The sequence below is a fragment of the Trachypithecus francoisi genome, unplaced genomic scaffold, assembly GCF_009764315.1.
Source record: "Trachypithecus francoisi isolate TF-2019V2 unplaced genomic scaffold, Tfra_2.0 Lachesis_group15, whole genome shotgun sequence".
Classification (NCBI taxonomy): domain Eukaryota; kingdom Metazoa; phylum Chordata; class Mammalia; order Primates; family Cercopithecidae; genus Trachypithecus; species Trachypithecus francoisi.
The window spans coordinates 85,389,347-85,411,290 of record NW_022681460.1 but is presented as its reverse complement, the minus strand read 5'-3'; the positions used below and the strand labels follow the sequence as shown (position 1 = coordinate 85,411,290).

The window sequence follows — 21,944 nt, the reverse complement described above, 5'->3', positions numbered from 1 at the left end:
GTTACCAATCAAGTAACCAATTTTTTAAAGTAATAATTTTAAAAAAGGAAGTTATATATTCTTTACGATAGTGTACCCTAAAGGTTTATGAAATGTGTCTCATGGATTAATCGTTTAACCTCATGTGTGAAATCTTAACTCAGGATATTAGGGCTGGAAGGGATGTGATAGACAATCTTGCCAAGCCTGGCCCTTCTTCTACACGGAGGTCTTCAGAGATCTGGAGGAGGAAAGTTCCTTGCCCTGAGTTCGCTGAGCCAGAACAATAGGACTTCTTTTGTAGTTGTGAAACTTGTCAATTGTCTAAGTCTAGGTTAATGTCATCTGGCTGGCTTTCTAAAAAGAGTGTGAAGTAAGAACATGAATAATTGTCACTTAATTAGAGACCTAGACTCAGAGGAATTATAGTTACTCCATGTATGAAAAATTGCAAGACTGTTGACTCTGTCATTCTTTGGTTTAGTGGGTGGAGCCAGCTGTCCTCATTAGAATAAAGGTTATTTATTCAACCCAAGTATAAATGGAAAAAAAGATGTGCCCTCTGTCATTGAGGGTTGACTGACTGGAGAGCTCAAGTGCAGCAAAGAGAAGTGTCAGAGCATGAGTGCTAAGTCCAGAACCATAGGGATTATTGGAGCTCCTTTCTCAAAGGGACAGGTAAGGAAAAAAGTCTTTCTTTGAATTCCTGGAATTTAGTTGAAAATTTTGGACTTCAAAATTTGTAAGGTGTTATTGTCTAGTTCGTTCAGTTTTCTGATACAATCTATATTTTAAAGTCCTCTCACCATTTTCCAACATTGTATAATTATACTCACATACCCACTTATTCTTGTGGCTCCTGATCTCAGCTAGAGCTAAATTCATTTGAACCTACAGAATGTTTTCTCATATTTTTTAGGAGAAAATATTTTTCTTTGAATTGAAATGGACTAGTTCTGCATTGTAGCTAGTCACTTAGGTTTAGTTGCTCTTGTTTTTGATGTTACTGTGTGTATGTATAGGAAGAGAGAATTTTAAGAAATACATTTGTTTAGTTACGTAATTAATGCCTAGAAAAATTTAGTAGTTTAGTGGTAACCTTCAGACTTCTTATGATTTGGATAACCGAAATATTATTGTTTCATGCAACTTTGTGAATAATTCATGTTATGTTAGGGTTTTAATGATTCTATGAAACTGTTCATTCATGATCTAGGTAGAACCCTTTATGTGCCTCACTTGGAAGGGGAAAAAAGAACAAAAAAAGTAAGAAAATCCTACTGCAGTTTGGCAACTCTAAAAGGATTTTAATGGATTTATGAAACTCCCAGACTTCCTTAGAGCCACCAGCTGTGAATCCACACATGCCAACAACATCTGAATACACTTTTTTTTCTGCCTGGGCACACTTATTTTAGTAAAGAGAGTGTGATGACAGAACACCATAGACTTCAACACACGTCTGTGCTCAAAGAAGATAAAAAACAAAGAACAAAATCAAACGAGACAATGTGTGAGTGGAAACTGCTAAGGTTGATTTTCTCCAGGTTTCTCAGAATCTGGGCAGCGTTTTGCTTCCTTTTAATGTGGAACCCTTGCTGTGTACTCTGACTTTTTACTGCAAAACAAATTGAGAGAGGCCAGAGGTTAGAGGCCCAAACAGCATTTGAACTGTCAGTAAATACTACTTTGCTTCTCCTGGAAATCCTCCAAAAGTCTCTCCCAAATACAGGGACATTTTGCTGACACAGAAGTGTTCCTTTTAAAATCCACACTGTTCTCACCTACTCTTGAACAGGTTATAATAAATATATAATTTAAAAAATTGACAAAAGGGAAGCAAGTCTCCTCCTTCTACCACCCTTCTCCCATTAAAACATGGTCGTGAGAATGGAGTTCATTGTCTCACGATTGTAAGGACTAAGAGAGAGAGATTTTTTTACACTAAGTCATAGAGTAGAGAGGATAAAATGGCCAAGATGTAAGTATTCGTCCTCACCTAAAGGAGTTACAGGTTTGACAGGTAGGCAAAAGGAAAGGATTAGAGGGCAGATGACTAAAATGTTGAGTCTGAGAAAGGGCTTCATCCCTGTCTCACCTCGTTGAAAGGCTTGCAAGGCAGTGAACAAACAATAAAGTAGGTATTATTTTTACCTTACAGTTGGGTTTAAAAAAGGCTCAGAGAGGTTTGGTAATGTGCTCAACGTCACACAGCCTTGACCAGATAATCTGATTCCAATGCCTATGCCCTTGATTTGCACTGATGTCTCTTCAGACTATTCGACTCCAAAGGTGACTTTATACTTGTGGCCATTTAGGGATTGGGCCCAGCTTAGAAAGTCAGTGGAGCTGACAAAGCAATTTCCAAAGTGGGCAGATAGAGCAAGCAAGAGGAAAGCCCAATCATGAGAAGCCATTTGAATAAAACAAATAAAAATGAATGCTAGAAAATGTAATGGCTGTGTTATAGCAAATGTAGTGTCAACTAAGGGGTCTATGAGCTTTGTTCTAAAGTCTGAAAGGGAGAAGGGTAAAAAAACCAACGAGTTTTATCAAACTGAGGATTGAGTATCTACTATATATCAGCTCTACACTACAAAATATAGGCCCCAAATGTAAAGCAAACTGGACTGAAATCTAACAATGAGGAGAAGACAAAAACAGTCACAAAACTAAAGGCAAAACATGAACCAAGCAGCACCCTATTGGGGTTGAAAGAAGGAGAAATTGTGTCTACTTGACTGGGGAGAGGGAGGCGTGTCAAGCAAAAAGGTAGTAAAGAAGCAAAATGTGTCAGGCAGAGGAGATAGGGTGGGAGCCTTGCTGCTAGGGACAGGAAATTTGACATAAAAGGATTTGCCTGGCACCCAGGGCAAGTCTTCTGTTCCTTTGAATGGGGAAGAAATATTTGCTTGCTTTGATGCCACAGCCCCAATCCGAAAGATAGACACATGTGTCTTTTAACACGTTGTCTCATCTGACAACATGTAATCATTTTCTGCATCTAAAAGCTCGTCAGAAATTAAAATCAGAAAGATTCAGAAAAGAACTGTGCCTTTAGACCTCTAATTGTTCAGGGGGCAATTAGAGGAACACTCTTCCTTGGAGGAAGAGTGTTAGCTTCCCTAATGTCAAAACGGCAAGGGTAGAACTTCCCATCTGCTGTTTAAGCAGGCCAAAACTTGAAATTAGTGGGTTGGTCTTTGTTTGTAGTTTTCAGCTCCCAGGTGATGACTTTTTCTGTTGCCTGCTTTCTCCCCAAGAGCTCTAGCTTACTGCTGTGAGTACATGCAGGTAGGCCTCTTTCATGTCACACTCTTTCGATACTTTTGCCCAATTGTTCCCTTGGTTTGCAGAGTTTCTCCGTCACTCTGTCTTGTTTTCCTAACTACCTACTCATGTCGCAAGACTCAGCTTAAACAGTATTTATTTCTTGCAGCCTTTACTGACACACCCTGTTCCCAACAGTGTTAAGGGCATCCTGCTTTTGTTACTACATTGTATGTCGTCATTGAAGCAGATATGTACTGTAATTGGGGTTAAGTGCCCATATCTCCTATCAGCTTATGAGGGACTCAAAGTCAAAAGCTTTTTCATTATTGGATCTCATCTACCAGACTGCTTTTGCACAAACTATATGCTCACTATGTTGATAACATGGGTTGACGGGAAGAGGGGATGCAGGTTTTGGAATCCAAAGACCTGAATATGAACACAGGCTCTGCCACTTATTAGCTGTGTGCCAGTCTGAAAACCATATAACCTTTGTGATTCTAGTTCTTTCTATTTGGCATAAGAGTCATTCAGTCTACCTTGCTGTGAAGATTAAAAGAGATGATGTAAATGCCTGGCTCTGTAGGAACTCAAAAAATGATAGTTACAGTTCAACTGATTAAATAATGAAAAGGGTTCCCGCTGTGAGCATCTGATGGTCATGACAATGTCTGAAGTACTTTATTTTTTAATTGTTCAGCCACGAGGAGGGGTGGAAGAAGGCCCTACAGTATTGAGAAAGGCTGGTCTGCTTGAGAAACTCGAAGAACAAGGTAATTTTTAAATTGAAAAATGATCAGCCTGATTTCCTCCCCACTCTGAAGGAAGGAGCAGGCTCCTGTGAACCTGGAGTGTGTCTGGAATATTTACACCAGAATTGCAGTACTGGCTATAACCTGAGAAACACATCCTACAAAAACAGCAGGGCATGGGGAGAATGCTCAGGAATTGCTGATGTACATCCTCACTCAGATATTTTGTCTTTCCAGCCAAACTACAGTATAAGAGAAATTGCGTGTGCAGGAACAGGGGTTGGGGTGGATGGTAGGGGAGCCGGGGAAACAGCAAATGGAAAGCAAGGTGCAGCAGGAAGTATGCTACTAGCAAGAGGACCCCATTTGTGAAATAAAATAAAAGAAAACAGTAATAATGATAATAACAATAGTGCCTAGTGTTTGTGCAGTGTGTGTATATATATACATATGCATAAGCATGCAAATGTAAATTTACATATATTTTTAAAGTATAGGCTCAATTATCTGTTATCTTACATATAAAATGCTGATAAAGTGTTGGTCAGGATGTGGAGCAACTAGAACCCTCATATATTTCTGATGGGAATGCAAATAATACAGCCACTTTGAAAGTAGGTGGGCAGTTTCTTAGGTAAACATATTATTTATCTACTTCTGGGTGCAGAGAAGTACAACTACAAACATTCAAGTGCAAGTTTTCACTTCTCTTGGGTAAGAGATTTGTACTTGAATGTTTGGGGGCAGCAACATTTATAATAACCAAAAAATGGAAACAGCAAAATGCCCATCAACTGGTAGATGGTTAAACAAAAAGTGTCACATCCATGCAATGAGATAGTACTCAACAATAAAAAGGAATGGACTGGCTGGGCGCGGTGGCTCAGGCCTGTAATCCTACCACTTTGGGAAGCCAAGGTGGGCAGACTGTCTGAGCTCAGGAATTCGAGACCAGCCTGGGCAACACGGTGAAACCCCATCTCTACAAAAAATTAGCCGGGCGTGGTGGCATGCACCTGTAGTCCCAGCTACTCAGGAGGCTGAGGCAGGAGAACTGCTTGAACCTGGGAGGCAGAGGATGCAGTGAGCCAAGATTGCGCCACTGTACTCCAGCATGGGTGACGGAGCGAGACTCCATCTCCAGAAAAAAAATAAAAAGGAATGGACTGCAGACACAGGCAAGAACATGGTGGATCTGAAAAACAGCAGGCTACGACACAAAAGACTACACATATATGATTCCATTGATACGACATTCTGGAAAGACAAAAGCATAGCAAAAGAAAGCAGATCAGCAGTTCTTGGGGTTGGGGGCAAGAATTACCTCTAAAGGGGCAGGATGGAATTCGAGGGAGAATGGAAATGTTTTAAATCTTGATTGTGGTGGTGGTTTCAAGACTAGATTTTTTTCAAACTCATTGACCTGCACACTTAAAATCAGTGAGTTTCAGTGAACAAGAATTACACCTTGTAAATCTTAAAAAAAAAAAAAAAAAAAAAAAAAAAGACAAATACAGACACCCAGCTGAGAACAGAATGCTTGGGTAAATGGACTTGTCCCTTAACTGACAAGCATAATTTGGTCATGTGTTACAGCAGGTGAAATTTTTTGGAGGCATTACTAAATCAGATTCAGACACACATGTTAACAAATACCATATTTAATGGCCAGTTAGTTCAGAACACTGAACTGATTCCATATCACAGTTTTACACGACACTCTCTACCTTTCAAGCCTAATTCAAGGCCTTTTAGGGAGCACACTCAGTCCTTAGGAATCTGGGGTTACCTGCAATTTTTCCTTACTAAAAAGAAAACTAAAAGCTTTATTTCCTAAGCTTCCAAAGTGTTAGGTTTAGTGCTAAGCACGTATTCACATATTCTTATTTATTTATGATAATACCACTATGAGGCAGGTTCAATGGATATTTTGTGTGTGTGTGTGTGTGTGTGTGTGTGTGTGTATCCAGATGAAAATATACCAGTGCTTTCCAAATTTTCTAAGAATACATATATATATATCGATATATATATTTTTTATCAAAATGAAGCATGCTTACTATAGAAACGTAAAAAGCACATAAGCAGAGAGAGACAGAGAGACAGAGACAGAGACCGTGACATTCCCTATTAAGCCCAAGCCAGAAGATTATCAGTTATATTTTGGTGTCTAGTCTAACTGGATGGATTCAAGAAGTGTTTACTGAGAGCCTGGTATACAGCTGCATCAGTGTGTGGTACTGATAACATGATATCAAGCAAAAGCAGACATGGGTCTACCTTCCTGGGATTTACAGACCTTTCAGGGTTTTCGTTTGCTTATACTTGTGAATATATGCCTACTTTATATAATTGGGATCATCCTACATAGACTGATTTGTAATCTACTTTTTAATTTAGTAACTAAAAACTTTTAATTTTAGAGTGTGATGTGAAGGATTATGGGGACCTGTCCTTTGCTGACATCCCTAATGACAGTCCCTTTCAAATTGTGAAGAATCCAAGGTCTGTGGGAAAAGCGAATGAGCAGCTGGCTGGCAAGGTGGCAGAAGTCAAGAAGAATGGAAGAATCAGCGTGGTGCTGGGTGGAGACCACAGGTCTTGTTGAATAACTGTGTCTATGGGAGTCTGGCACAAAGGAAATGTAACCAAGGCCAGAAGAAGAGAGAAAATATAGAAATATAGATGGAAAAGCATTGACCTATATTTTATATCAAATTTTCTGCCTTTAAAAAATGTTATAGGTTACTAACTTTATTATAGAAACAGACAGCTCAATTTGAAGTCTTACAATATCTGTATTTTGACCTAGTACCGCAGAAAATGTATGAAATATGAATGGATTTCATCTAAACATTCATCACAAGCTTACATTTCTAAATAAGTACATGAGGCAATTCATAGCTTATTTGTTCTTAATTGCCGATAATATATACAACTCATATAGGTCAACAATTTCAAAGTATGTGTTTTTCATTATAAAATAATGATTATAACAGTTTTGAAAGCATCAGGCACACACACAAGAAAAAAAAAAAATGTGGTAATCGTACTTCTTTAGCAACCATTTCAACCAGAATTGAAAATCTGGTACATTTCTTTCATGGCATCTTTTCTTCCCTTGTACATGATGACTTTGTTTAACGTGTGTGTGTGTGTGTGTGTGTGTGTGTGTGTGCATGTGTAAGAGAGAGACAGATGTCTATGTTGTGTTCTCACTCTACAGTGCAAATTTCCTTGTTGCTTCATGGGATGTGCATAAGCATCATAAGCATCAGTTTTTTAGTTGCTGCATGATTTTTCATCAAGGGGTTACATCGCTATATATGTACATATTGTCACATATTCAGGTTACATTGTAATTTTCACCATTACAAATAATGTGACAAAGACCATTTTTGTGCATGAGCCTTTTTAAATATTTACTCCCAAGGCCTAGGAAAATTTTCCCAGAGAGGCCTGATTAGATCTAAAACCAGAAACACTTCTATGGCTCTTGAGCTCAGTGACTTCAGGCCTCCTCGGCTTCCTCTTCTAAAGCCACACTGTTACCAGGGCCTCTGTATCAAAACTGCAATTGGGAAACCGAGGCTCGTTTTCTTTTGTAAGTGGAGAAATTTGTAAATGGAAATCTGAAGAATGGCACATGGCAAAAGACAAGAAACCTGAAGGGAAAACAAACGTTACATTGAATAATCCATACCTGAACATGAAGGCATGATTGCTTTCACTTTGAGAATCTAAAAGCTAATGATTCTCTGAGTGATACTTAAACATTCACAAATGAGAGAATACAGGCATTGTATAGTATTAGCTTGGTGCAAAAGTAATTGCAGTTTTCAAATGGCAAAACTGCAATACTTTTACACCAACCTAATACATCCTAACTTTTAACTTCTGTGCAAGATATCATTTATGTCTTCCATTCCAGCAAAATGTCTGGAGCTTGAAGTATTTGGGATGAACTTTGTTCCTGGTTCAGTGGGTAACTAGATGCATTGAATAGAATGAGTGAACACACACGCCATACGCTGGCTGAAGAACTTCTGAGTAAGAACATGTAAGAACTTCTGAGTGATGCTCCCAAATTATAAAAGAGCTGGATTTTAAAAAAAATTGAAGGACGTTGTCATACTTCACTTGAGAGAATTAAGTATTTCCCAAGAGAGATCAGTGTGCAGAAAATGATCCAAATTTAACTTTGAGAATTGAACAGTGTCTTATGCTAAGGAATTTCTTGTGTAGCTAGTGTTTTTATACTCATTTATTTTTTGGCTAAGCTCTAATCTGTGTAATTCTTACAAGGTGGATTTTGGGGAAAAAAAATCACAATTTTTTTAGTAATGCAATCGATGTAAATATAACTAGTTAGTAAGCACTAAATGTAAGTGATGCTTTCTCTGTTGTTACAACTGATTGGCATCTCCAATTTAGAACCTATCAGAAATATCAGACACTCTGACTTAAGGGAAAACCAAGCGGGAGCATTAAGTGAGTGAATAATATGATGTATGTAGTGACACTGCAAACCTGATGTTCACACAAAATTTCTCCCCCAAAAGTTTGGCAATTGGAAGCATCTCTGGCCATGCCAGCGTCCACCCTGATCTCGGAGTCATCTGGGTGGATGCTCACACTGATATCAACACTCCACTGACAACCACAAGTGGAAACTTGCATGGACAACCTGTATCTTTCCTCCTGAAGGAACTAAAAGGAAAGGTAAAAGACTGGTTGGTACTCTAGTGCGAAAGAATACTTTTTAGGAGACATTCAGGAGGTGGAAGGGAAATGAGAAACTCCATGTTACCTTATTCTTGGTGTAATCTCAAGTCATTTTCTCTGCAGCCAGTAAGCAAAGGGTTGGTTGATTAAAAGGCAGTGAGGCTCTCTATCTCTGCCTTGCAAACTGACTTAGTATATATTTTCTCTGATAATTCTTAAACTATCCTTTTAGTAAGTGGGGCAGAGAGTAATCAATTATAAACAGGTCAGTGGAGGTTCAGAGGTTAACCAACTTGCCCAAGATATATGCCAAGCCTATAGTGAAGCAAGGACTAGCACCAGGTCTCCTCACTCCTTCCTCTTTCCACTGCATGCCACACAGTCCTGCATTCTTACCGAGTAGTCCTTCTATATCATAGAGTCTTTTCAAAAGAGAAATTTTAAAATTTCAGATACAATGGTTTATGAACTAATGTATTTACTGGGAGAAGAACCTGTCTAAATCATGAGAAAGAACTATCTCCCTGCTCCCTAGAAACTTCTTTTCTGAAAGATGGAAAATAAAATGTCAGATTAAGATTTAATATTATAGCTATTAACTTTTGTTGATATGCCATAGTGTATCAATAAAGTTTTTATTGATATACTATTTTGTCCTTATGATGATACAAGAGGTTAAAACCTCCTTATGTTAAATGCTCAGAAATAATGTCTTTTGAACTAATGACCAAGGGATGCAAAGTATCTACCTAGCACATGGGAAAAACTAAACGTGGCTCCAGGACAAAGCAGATATCATCATATTATGATGTGAAGAATAACCAAAGGACAGGTCACAAATTTCCCTCAGCTGCTCTAGGCCATCCTCTGGATTAAGGACTTACCGAGAAAGGGAAGTAAAGAAGGAAGCTACCAAAGTAATGGGAGCACACTCATTTCTTTATAGAGGAGCCCGGGGAAAGAAGGGCCCAGTAGGAATGGGGCGCAAAGTAGGTAAATGCCAAGTGGTTCAAGGCAAAGTCAAAGCAATCAAGGGGAGGCACATATCCCCTTCTTAATTGTGTATAATTTTTACACGATTTCTTCTATATTTATATTCTAAATGTAAGATATTTGCAATCCAATAAGTGTCTTCGCCTTTGAATGTAGGATTTGTTCAAGAGAATCACACATAACCAAGTGAAAACATTGCAATTTTAGATTCCCGATGTGCCAGGATTCTCCTGGGTGACGCCCTGCATATCTGCCAAGGATATTGTGTATATTGGCTTGAGAGACGTGGACCCTGGGGAACAGTAAGCTTATTCCTTGATGTGATTTGCCTTCATTTTCATCCCTTTGTGTGCTAGATGTGCTTTACTGACCAAATCTATGAGAGAAAATTAAACATCAGGACACATACACACATATACACCCACACACACATATTTATATACATGTACATACACATGTATCCAGGCAATTAAATCTCAATTGACTTGCTGTTAAAATACAAATAAAACTATATTGAGTTAGGTTCACAGAACCTAAATTTTTTTTTTTTTTTTTTTTTTTTTTTTTTTTGAGGCAGAGTCTCGCTCTGTCGCCCGGACTGGAGTGCAGTGGCCGGATCTCAGCTCACTGCAAGCTCCGCCTCCCGGGTTTACGCCATTCTCCTGCCTCAGCCTCCCGAGTAGCTGGGACTACAGGCGCCCGCCACCTCGCCCGGCTAGTTTTTGTATTTTTAGTAGAGACGGGGTTTCACTGTGTTAGCCAGGATGGTCTCGATCTCCTGACGTCGTGATCCGCCCGTCTAGAACCTAAATATTTTATATATTTTACTATATTGATATTTCCCTTAAAAGGAGACAGGCGGGCACAGTCAGCCTTATTAATTATCTTAATTTCTCTTTTTTAGCTACATTTTGAAAACTCTAGGCATTAAATACTTTTCAATGACTGAAGTGGACAGACTGGGAATTGGCAAGGTGATGGAAGAAACACTCAGTTATCTACTAGGAAGGTAAGATTCTTTTGTGTGTGCACACGTGTGTGTAACATAAAAGGTTGGTACTGACATTAACCAATGTAAGTTATTAATAAAGTCTTTATGTGAAATAATGGGTTGCTACTTTTTATAAAGCAAGGTAACAGATATATTTATCGATGAAATGTGAAGCCATCAATCTTAAACTGAAATCCTTTCCCACTTTTTAAAAGAAAGAAGAGGCCAATTCATCTGAGTTTTGATGTTGATGGACTGGACCCATCTTTCACACCAGCTACTGGCACACCAGTCGTGGGAGGTCTGTCATACAGAGAAGGTCTCTACATCACGGAAGAAATCTACAAAACAGGTAGTTAACAATCTGAGGGAATAGAGAAGCAAGTGTACACTTGACTAATACATATTTATACCTCCTTGACCTGAAAACAAGTCCCAGTTGACACTTACAGAATGTCCATCAATCACATGATGCAATAACTAAAGTGTTTTCCATTGGTTACTACCTTTTTCTGTTAGTGGATACTCTTTCAAGTCTGTCTGTACTAATTTCAAAATGTCAACTATTTTATAAATTACAGTATTACATTTTGTTGTTGTAGGGCTACTCTCAGGATTAGATATAATGGAAGTGAACCCATCCCTGGGGAAGACACCAGAAGAAGTAACCCGAACAGTGAACACAGCAGTAGCAATAACCTTGGCTTGTTTTGGAGTTGCTCGGGAGGGTAATCACAAGCCTACTGACTACCTTAACCCACCTAAGTAAATGTGGGAAACATCTGATATAAATCTCATAGCTAATGGCATAATTAGAAATCTAATCATTTACTTAAGCATAGAGTTGTCTTCCTAAAAATTTGTTCTTTCAGAAAAATGTTTTTCCAATTAGTATAAAACTCTACAAATTCCCTCTTGGTGTAAAATTCAAGATGTGGAAATTCTAACTTTCTCAAAATTTAAAAGCTTGTATTTTCTAACTTGACAAAAGACTTATCCTTAGAAAGAGAAGCATACATTGATTTCCAATTAAAAATTTGCTGGCATTAAAAATAAACACATTTACATAAGACCCCATACATAGAGTGAGACTCCTGGAACCAGGAGACAAAGCTACCCCATCTGGAAAGGTACTGTGTGTCCATGTCGTTCAAAAGATGTGATTTTTTTATAATAAACTCTTTAAAACAAAATTGTATTGTGTCTACATACTTCTTTTTTTTTTTTTTTTTTGAGACGGAGTCTCGCTCTGTCGCCCAGGCTGGAGTGCAGTGGCGCGATCTCGGCTCACTGCAAGCTCCGCCTCCCGGGTTCATGCCATTCTCCTGCCTCAGCCTCCGGATTAGCTGGGACTACAGGCACCCGCCACCTCGCCCGGCTAGTTTTTTGTATTTTTTTTAGTAGAGACGGGGTTTCACCATGTTAGCCAGGATGGTCTCGATCTCCTGACCTCGTGATCGGCCCGTCTCGGCCTCCCAAAGTGCTGGGATTACAGGCTTGAGCCACCGCACCCGGCCCGTGTCTACATATTTCTAAATACATGCCACACACACACACACATTCACAATATGTCCTGCTTAAAAACTACTAAGATTGTATTGTGTCTACATATTTCTAAATACATGCAACAGACATACACACACACCCCCCACATTCACAATATGTCCTGCTTAAAAATACTAAGCAGGACGTATTTAAGAATTGTAGGCTCATGCCCATAATCCCACTGCTTTGGGAGGCCAAGATGGGAGGATCTCTTGAGGCCAGGAGCTTGAGACCAGCTTGGGCAACACAGCAAGACCCTGTCTCTAAAAAATAAAATAAAATAAAATAATAAAAACATTAGCTGGGTGTGGTGGCACATGCCTGTAGTCCCAGTTACTCTGGAGGCTGAGGCAGGGGGATCACTTGATTTCAGGAGTTCAAAGCTGCAATGAGCTATGATTGGGCCACTGTATTCCAGCTTTGGTAACAGGTGAGACACTGTCTCTTAAAAACAAAAAAATTTAAGAAACAAAACATTTTAAAAGTCACAGTGAAATCATCATTCCCAAAACACTGTGAGGCCTTGAAGCTATTTAAACTCCCTGGCTCTGGTTTCTTCAACTATAAAATGGGTAATAACAGGTTTGGGCAATCTCCAGGTTCATTGGGCTAGATGTCCACGTTTTACTTTTTCTAAACCTCAAACATGATTCTGATTAATATTTTCAAAGCATGGTTGCTATTCAAGTGGCCTTTTGGGAGATGGAAGATATTCCTGGCTGGGTGTGGTGACTCGCACCTGTAATCCCAGCACTTTGAGTCCAGGAGTTTGTGACCAGTCTGGCAACATGGTGAAACCCCATCTCTACAAAAAATACACACACACACACTAGCTGGGCATGGTGGTGAACATCTGTAGTCCCAGCTACTCAGGAGGCTAAGGTGGAAGGACTGCTTGAGCCCAGGAGACGGAAGTTGCAGCGAGCTCAGATCGCGCCAATGCACTCCAGCCTGGGCAACAGAATGAGAACCTGAAAAAAAAAATATTCCCCAAAATCTATTCAGGAGCCACATAAATCAAATTGCTAGTTTGTTTTTAATAATTACTAATTCAGCTGAGGATGTCATCTACAATTACCTGTCGCTTCCAATGTTTCACCTTTCAATCACTACAATTACCGTTTAGCCATATCCTAAAAACTCATCTTGGCTCTGGAATGTAGTAAGGAAAATGGAAAAAACAAACCAGAGTAAACAGTAATCAAAACAAAAGCAAAGTTTTTCTCCTCCCAGCAATTAATGTGAAAACCCCAGGGGGTTCTGTAAAAAAGGCAGGCTCCATGAATGGATTTCTTCTGTGTTTTTGTTTTAATAGCTATATGATAAAGGGCCCCTACAATCTGATTTTTCAAATGTAACACAGAATTTAAAAACTGTTACCTCTAACTACTAGGCCTTCGAAAGATACACATTTTATTGAATTACTTTTAGATGGTAGCAATTATAATGGATCTCACTCTAAGACACATTGTCTAATACAGTAGCCACATGTGGTCATTTAAAGCTTAATAAAATTAAAAAATTCAGTTCTACATTTCAAATGCCTCACAGATAAATGTAGCTACTAACTAGTGTATTGAATAGCACAGGTAAAGAACATTTCCATCACTGCAGAACGTCATACTGGACAGAGTCACTCTAAAATTACTATTAATTTTCAAAAAGAAAAACTTTTAGGATGTGATAAATACAAAGGCATTTTTTCCCCCTCTGCTGTATTCTTTTTTTTTTTGAGACAGAGTCTTGATCTGTCGACGGGGCTGGAGTGCAATGGCCGGATCTCAGCTCACTGCAAGCTCCGCCTCCTGGGTTTATGCCATTCTCCTGCCTCAGCCTCCCGAGTAACTGGGACTACAGGCGCCCGCCACCTCGCCCGGCTAGTTTTTTGTATTCTTTAGTATAGACGGGGTTTCACCGTGTTAGCCAGGATGGTCTCGATCTCCTGACCTTGTGATTCGCCCGTCTCGGCCTCCCAAAGTGCTGGGATTACAGGCTTGAGCCACCGCGCCCGGCCCCCTCTGCTGTATTCTAAACCCAAATGAAGTTTTTGTCTTCTATTAGTCTCTGATTAAAAACGTACTTAAAAGCCTATCCAGGGAAATTATATTCCCATGTTTTTAAGCTAGAGAGGGAAAACTGAATTTTTAATAAATTAATTAGAATGTTCATGTCCTTGAGAAAGTGATTATATTGATTTTCATTTCCTCTGTATAATACTAGAGTCATAATTTTATTCTCATTCTAGGATCAAAAAGCAACAAATTCCTCAAGGCAGCAAGAATACACTGACACTATGTTAAGATTAATACTTGAAATAATTTCTAGCATTTTTTCTGGGTAATATTAAGACTGAGTCTGTAGGGGCTGGGCGCGGTGGCTCACGTGCAATCCCAGCACCTTAGGAGGCTGAGGCGGGCGGATCACGAGGTTAGGAGATCGAGACCATCCTATCTAACACGGTGAAACCCTGTCGCTTCTAAAAATACAAAAAAAAAAAAATTAGCTGGGCATGGTGGTGGGCGCCTATAGTCCCAGCTACTCGGGAGGCTGAGGCAGGAGAATGGTGTGAACCCGGGAGGCGGAGCTTGCAGTGAGCCAAGATCACGCCACTGCACTCCAGCCTGAGCGACAGAGCGAGACTCTTGTCTCAAAAAAAAAAGAATGAGTCTGAGTCTGCAAAAATTACTTTTACCATTATATAAATTTTTAGCTGGACTTGCATGGCCAGTAATGATTTAGTGATGGCAGTAACATGAGCTACAAAGAAAATAAAGTTCTAGGAGGAACGTATTTAGAAATATGAATTTGAAATACAGTTGGTTAAATTGACTAGTTTTTTCTAAAAGAATCTGTAACTCTTAATTCCTAGGCCAATGTCAGTCACCAACTGTAGTGTAGGACCCACAGAATAACCCATTTCCAACTGACCCCAGCCAGCACACCGCCTGGCACACAGCCGACATTCATTCCAAACGAGTCATGAAGCAATCACGTGGTATATTCATTCAGCAGACTTTACTCATTAGTTTTCAAGTCTTTCACAATGCCAATTCCCCCCAAATTAACAATGTCTCTCAAAATCCAAGAAATCCTGAAGAAATAAAATGTGTACTGTATTTACAAATATGAAATTAAAAAATTTTAAGATTATAAAAATTGAAGAATTACATCATCTGTCAGGTGAGAGTGTCAATCTGCAAAAGCAATTATTTTTTAAAAAAGAAACTGGAGAATCAACCAAGTTCAAGAATTTTCAGATGTTATTTTCTTACATGGCTTCCAACTCATTTTATACAGTAAGTTCGAATCCATAGCAAAGGTAATAAAACTACCAATGACCTTGATAGAAACTATGGAAATTTATAATAAAATTTCAAGTCATTTTAAAAAGAATATGAAGCCTTGTTTGCTCCTACAACGCAACAAAGTCTAGATTCTTTTTCTTGATAAAAATCTTATTATTCTGAAAATCTACCAAGAGATTTATGCATAAAATATTTGTAATAACTGTTTTACATGTGTGGTGCCTTTAAAATAATATATCTGAAGACTAAATATGTCATTAATAATAAAAAATACAAACAAAAACAATGGCTAGAATAGGAAAGACTGAAAGTGCCAATGACAAAAGTCATTTGATCACAGATAACCTCTATGTTCCTATGTAGCTCTAATAAGTTGTTATGAATATGAACAACATGTATCTTACTTGATCTCTTAGAGACAAAAACATAGATAGGGAGATGGGAGTTATAAGGTGTCCACAGATTCATCATTTGAATCAAAATAAAACAATCTGAACATCATCACTGCTTCTATCACCATAGCGTGATCACATTCAGATTTAAAAGGTTTGAGTCTATTCTCAAAGACGGATGTATTTCCACTTTCTCCACAGTACAGTCTGGCTTCACTGAGTTACTGGTAAAGACACGGGCACCTGATTAGACTGAGGTGCTGGAGACCCACTGTTCATAGCTTGTGGAGGCACTGCAGCTGGTTCCATCTTGCTAATGTGTGTGATGAATCGAAGACGAAGTTTTAAAGCTGGTTTTAAGTTACAGATAATTTTCTCTACCTAAGAAATAAAAACACATTAAAACGTACTTTAATCAGAGAATTTCAACTTCTCACATTTAAAGCAGGATTTACACATATCCTGAGACAATAAACTAAGGAGTGGCGTGGGGTAGATGAGAAGTTTCTCAACATGTTTGTTCTGTGTTTTACGAAAAGCAGATACAATTCTTTCTTGCATGAGAAACAACACATTCTCCCTCACACACTCCCGTTATATATTCCATATGCATGTCTGTACATAAACCATATGTATATTCATATATAGGCGTTTACTTACAAAAGCATATCCACTTATCTAGCTAGCCAGTCATCCCACTACCAAAAGCTAGCAGAGTTTACACTGGAAATTTCATACATCCAACAAGCTGATCATTCTTTTAAAATGCCATCTTTACAGAAGCATGAAGCATAATTATATTTTAAAGTTCTCTGAATAACTCATGTCTGCAACATTTATCTACAAAACTGATTATTTTTGTTTTGATTTACACTTGGAATTAACTAAATAATATTAGATCTACTCTTTTGAAAAACACTAAGGAGACCAACACATCAAGCCGTCTCACAGCTTTCTTAGCTTTACTCAGATGCTCTTTGACCTTTTCCTTTCTGTACTCCCTTGTCTTAAAGTTTCTTAGGCCCAAACGTAAAGAATACTTTTTTTTTTAAAAAAAGCAAACAATTTCTTTTATAGTTTCTCTGCATGTTCTGTGTTGTAACAAAAGCCGATATAATTTCTCTCTTTCTTACATGAGAGAACAGGTCACTTCTCTTTGACACTGCTGCTGAGACATAAAGGAGTCAACCTCCTTGGTATCTCAACCCAAAGAATTGGGAGGGGTATCTCAACCCAAAGAATCAGTTATGATTCAAGGTCTTTTTCTACTTTCAGACATCCCTATTAGGAAGTTCCTCTTCATATGCTAAGTCAGGATGTCCTCCCTTTAACTTTCCCAGAATTCATACACCCTCTAAAGTGACACAGAACAAATCTAATCCCTATTCCAAACGAAAACCCTCCAAAATGCTGAGGGCATAAATAATTCCCTAGGACTTTTTTTCTTCAGGTTAAGCATTCCCATATTCTTTAAACGCTCTTCATGAGTTAGTCTCTAGTCAGGATGAGTCTAGAATCCTGACTTTAGTCTTCTAGTTATGCTGCGGTTTGTCTAATGTCACCATGAGTGTTAGGAGAAGTAGGACCTCCTTTACTCATAACACAACAACCTCTCTGCTCCTATTTCAGCAGCCATATCCCACTGTTTCTCCCTAATGAGATTATTATTAATTAACCCTCTAGGTCTTTTGGGGGAAAAGTACAAGAAATTATAACATGTATTTACTTTAATACTACATCTAGAATAATATGCCTCTGTTGCCTAAAAAGGTCTCATACCCACTCTTTTTCCTTAAGAAAAAATTAGACAAAATAAAAATAATCACTCAAACCAAAAAAGTCTATTACTATATGTTCAAGTTTTCTAAATTAAACATCATTAAAAATAATTAAACAAATTCAACTTACTTGCTCTTTCACGCTATCACCAGTAAACATATACTTCATGTGATATAGGAAGTCGCAGATGGGATCCATGTAATTTAAATGGGTGCTACACTGGTCGACATTCAGCAGCATGTCATAAAACGCCACACCAATCTATTTAACAAATAATGTAAATTATTTAAGTGATTAAAAGCGATTCAATAATTCGGCATGATGCAGCTGGGCTCCATTACAACACTCGCACTGGGGGATACTGTCTTTGTTGTAGAACTGTCATATACCATACACACCTCTATGCACATGAGATATGATATGGCTTGCATTTATAAAAGAATCTATAGTGCTACAAAATGCCCCTGATAAGGCTTAAATAAAATTTCTCTTCATAGTTTAGTAATTTATCTTAAAATTAAGAGATAAACAATCCCCTTTACTCCACTCCTAGGGATCCTTTGGTTTATACTTTCTTAGTTTCATTTGGTAGCTCTTGCTTTAAGGTTCTACTCCTGGGTGCTTTCCTTGTTTTCGACATCTTGTTAGAAGTGACTGACTTCATCCATTCTCATGATTTTAATTAGTTCCTCTGCATGTAAGATCTCAAGTGTACTTCTCCATCCTTAACCTCTTCTCAACCTTCATAATGGGTATTTCTCCTGCATCTCCAATTCAATACATCCCACCCTAAATTCATTACTGGCACACTAAGTCCGCTAAAGTTGCTCTTGGATCCTGTTAAACTAGTTTCACTACTAACGGTTGTGACCTGCAGTTTCAATAACACTGGTAAAACACCTAAATAGATACTTCAGAATTTAATCATGTCACAGGAAACCCAGATTATATTTTACCTCTATCATACAACGAGTTCTCTCTTGCTGAAATCTTTGTAAAAATGGTCCAACAAGATGGTATACATAAAGCAACTGGAATTCAGTTTTCACTATAGGAAGAAGTACTTCAGTGAGAAACCTAAAATTTGAAGATAAAAATAAAAATCTCCTGTGATTTGAAATTATTTAAATTGTTTGAATTTTGTAATACATTGTTTACAAAGTATTATAACAAAACATAATTTTTTAAAAGTTCCTTTTACTTTGGTAACAATAATATTTCTAATTGATCTCACATCTCTCACTGGCTCTTATTTTCATTTGATTCTTTTTATTTATTTATTTTTTTGAGATGGAGTCTCACACTGTTGCCCGGGCTGGAGTGCAGTGGCGCAATCTCGGCTCACTGCAACCTCTGCCTCCCAGGTTCAAGCAGTTCTCCTGCCTCAGTCTCCTGAGTAGCTGGAATTACAGGTGCACGCCACCACACCTGGCTAATTTTCTTATTTTTAGTAGAGACGGGGTTTCACCATGTTGATCAAGATAGTCTTGATCTCCTGACCTTGTTATCCAACCCACCTCGGCCTCCCTAAGTGCTGGGATTACAGGCACCCGCCACCACACTCAGCTAATTTTTTGTATTTCTACTAAAGATGGGGTTTAAATCAGATTTAAGTCATTCTTAATCGTAAAACTACTGATAGGTGAATTATCTGAAATAAAAAGAGAATAACCTAACAGAAATGCCACTCTCAAGAAATTTCAGTCTAATTAATACCATTATTATGGTCAATAAAAATAATCAGGAAATAGGATAATATCAGTTATTCAGTTTAAAAGGTAACTTTTGGGATATATTCTGGAAAAAGCATGCATTTGACTAAGCTTCTTCAAACTATAGTGGAAAACTACATTATTAGATTATTACTAGCACATACAAGTCAATTTTTAAAAAACAATTCTGAAGCAAAAGGAGCTTTCTGATCAACTTACATTGCAAGTTGTTCTTTTTTTGTTGCTTTTTTGAGATGGAGTCTTGCTCTGTCACCCAGGCTAGAGTGCAGTGGCGTGATCTCGGCTCACTGCAACCTCCGCCTCCTGGGTTCAAGTGATTCTCCTGCCTCAGGCTCCTGAGTAGCTAGCATTACAAGGAGCACACCACCACGCCCGGTTTTTTAATTTTAGTATTTTAGTAGAGACGGGGTTTCACCATGTTGGCCAGGATGGTCTCGATCTCCTGACTTTGTGATCCACCCACCTCAGCCTCCTAAAGTGCTGGGGTTACAGGCGTGAGCCACTGCGCCCGGCCACAAGTTGTTCTAATGAATGAAGTATATATCTCATCTGTTAATGAATGAAATACATCAAATTTCCTTTTTTTTCAGATGCAGTCTCACTCTGTCACCAGGCTGGAGTGCAGTGACGCGATCTTGGTTCACTGCAACTTCCCAACTCCCTGGTTCAAGTGATTCTCCTGCCTCAGCCTCCTGAGTAGCTGGGGTTACAGGCACATGCCACCATGTCCAGCTAATTTTTGTATTTTTAGTAGAGATGGGTTTCACCATGTTGGCCAGGATGGTCTCAATCACCTGACCTTGTGATCTGCCTGCCTCGGCCTTCCAAAGTGCTGGGATTACAGGCATGAACCACCGCACCCAGCCTATGTTAAATTTCTTTAAGAAATTATTATACTTACTTTGGAATGAGAGAAAGTTGTCCGATGCTAGAATGGTGCCACACAGCATGTGCGAGTGCTAATGTATAGCTACAACTCATCTCAGAGTAGGACTGATGACAGGCAGTGAAATCAAAGAGGCGGAATGGATAGCCAACCCACTCTGTTTCAGATGTCAAGCTGGGGCTGCTGATGACACTCACAATTCGATCATGAAGAACAATCCAATACGGCTCCTTTAAAATCGGAGGAAGGCTAGTGAAAATATCACTTATCCAGCATTCCACCCCAAAGTCTAACGTAACAGTGTTTTCTCCTTCTTTGAAGTTTTCTATTTCTCCAGCTTCTGCACGTACAGTTGGGTGACTTTGTAACTGGTCAAATTAAGTCAGTAACAACCTGGGTGAAGTACCTGTGAGTTAGGGGGCTCCATACATGTATCTGCCCAGCTCATTTAGGTACCTGATATATACTATGCAGTAAATCAATTAATTTATCAAACAATAAATCTATAATTTTATTATTTATTTAAAAATAATAAACTTTTAAAAAATATGTGTGGAGGTCAAAGAAAGGAGTCTTCATGTCAGCTGGAAAAGTCAGGGAAGGCTTCATTCACTGATAAAGGAGGCTCTAAGCTAGCAAAGAATGAACAGGCTTTAGAGAAGGTGATGGAAAGAAGTAAGCTCTGGAATAAGAAAAATGTCTTATTCACTCACATTCAGAAGTACCTAAAACATGTCTTAAGCACTATCTGCAGGAACAAAAGCTGTAGATATACAACATGTTAAGTGGCCAAGAGCAGATCAGGCTATGATGTAAAAACTAAAGTTGGATAGGTAAGGTGGTACTAGAAAATGCAGAGACCTGTAAGTCACATAGATATATTTAGATCTAATACAGAAAGGCAAACACTAGTCACTGTAAATTTTTAAAGCAGTAATAATATGAAAAAACTTTAAAAACATAAAATACTTCATTAACTTGCATCCTATATGCATCTTTTTCTTTTTGCTGACATGGAACAGCTGGCTATATTTCATCACTAAGCACGAATCACAATTATTAACTCACTGGTAGGGCAGTGATGATCAAACCAATTGCATTCATCCATGCTGTAATGTTCTCTCTTGGCACTAAAGGCTGACTGCAACCGGCAAAAAAGAATGTAAGTATGAATTTATAAAAACATTTTAGACGGTTGACAACAGATCTTATTTTTAAATAATATATCTAATTCAGAGGATCGACAACTAATCCATTTCAATAAAACAATGGGGAATTTTTTATTGAATAAAAATGTAATATGCATAAAAACTCAAGAAGTCTTTTTAAAAATACTTCCTCCCCAATCATTATCCCATACTTCATGCTAATTTTTAAAAGAATCTTGAAATCTTGAAAACAAGATGAAGAGAATCTTGTTTTAAGTGACAAGTTAACATTACGCCTATACTAAACATCAAACTGCTATTAATAAGCAGAAGTAGGAACAAACCCGGATCTTAGGATCCTGTCCAGGGCACATTCCATAACTCCTATATCACAAAGACAAAATCTGGAACCAGAAAATAGTCATCATCCAACGTGCATCAGC

At 38.4% G+C, this 21,944-nt stretch overlaps 2 protein-coding genes and 1 long non-coding RNA gene across 4 annotated transcripts in view; 1 reads left to right on the top strand and 2 right to left on the bottom strand.

Annotated features, from left to right (window-relative positions):
- Nucleotides 1–466: 466 nt before the first annotated feature.
- ARG1 (arginase 1) lies at nucleotides 467–11,906 on the top strand. Its single transcript, XM_033235447.1, has 8 exons — nucleotides 467–657; nucleotides 3,953–4,025; nucleotides 6,428–6,602; nucleotides 8,567–8,726; nucleotides 9,930–10,024; nucleotides 10,627–10,731; nucleotides 10,929–11,065; nucleotides 11,316–11,906. The coding sequence occupies exons 1-8, from the start codon at nucleotides 601–603 to the stop codon at nucleotides 11,480–11,482; spliced, it is 969 nt and encodes a 322-aa protein (XP_033091338.1). The 5' UTR covers nucleotides 467–600; the 3' UTR covers nucleotides 11,483–11,906.
- On the bottom strand, nucleotides 10,057–10,683 carry LOC117097531. Its single transcript, XR_004442978.1, has 2 exons — nucleotides 10,529–10,683; nucleotides 10,057–10,255 (listed from the first exon to the last, which is right to left on the bottom strand). It is a non-coding gene; the product is annotated as an uncharacterized LOC117097531 (long non-coding RNA).
- Nucleotides 11,907–15,252: 3,346 nt separating the features above from the next.
- Nucleotides 15,253–21,944, bottom strand: part of MED23 (mediator complex subunit 23) — a 41,793-nt gene continuing 35,101 nt past the window's right edge. The window contains exons 25-29 of one of the 2 annotated variants that reach the window (XM_033235445.1): nucleotides 21,422–21,494; nucleotides 20,369–20,583; nucleotides 18,691–18,811; nucleotides 17,864–17,995; nucleotides 15,253–16,336 (exon numbers count right to left, since the gene is read on the bottom strand). In XM_033235445.1, coding sequence (XP_033091336.1) covers nucleotides 16,169–16,336; nucleotides 17,864–17,995; nucleotides 18,691–18,811; nucleotides 20,369–20,583; nucleotides 21,422–21,494 — 709 coding nt within the window. In that variant the 3' untranslated portion in view covers nucleotides 15,253–16,168. The remainder of the gene's footprint in view (nucleotides 16,337–17,863; nucleotides 17,996–18,690; nucleotides 18,812–20,368; nucleotides 20,584–21,421; nucleotides 21,495–21,944) is intronic. The other variant, XM_033235446.1, reaches the window with a different exon arrangement.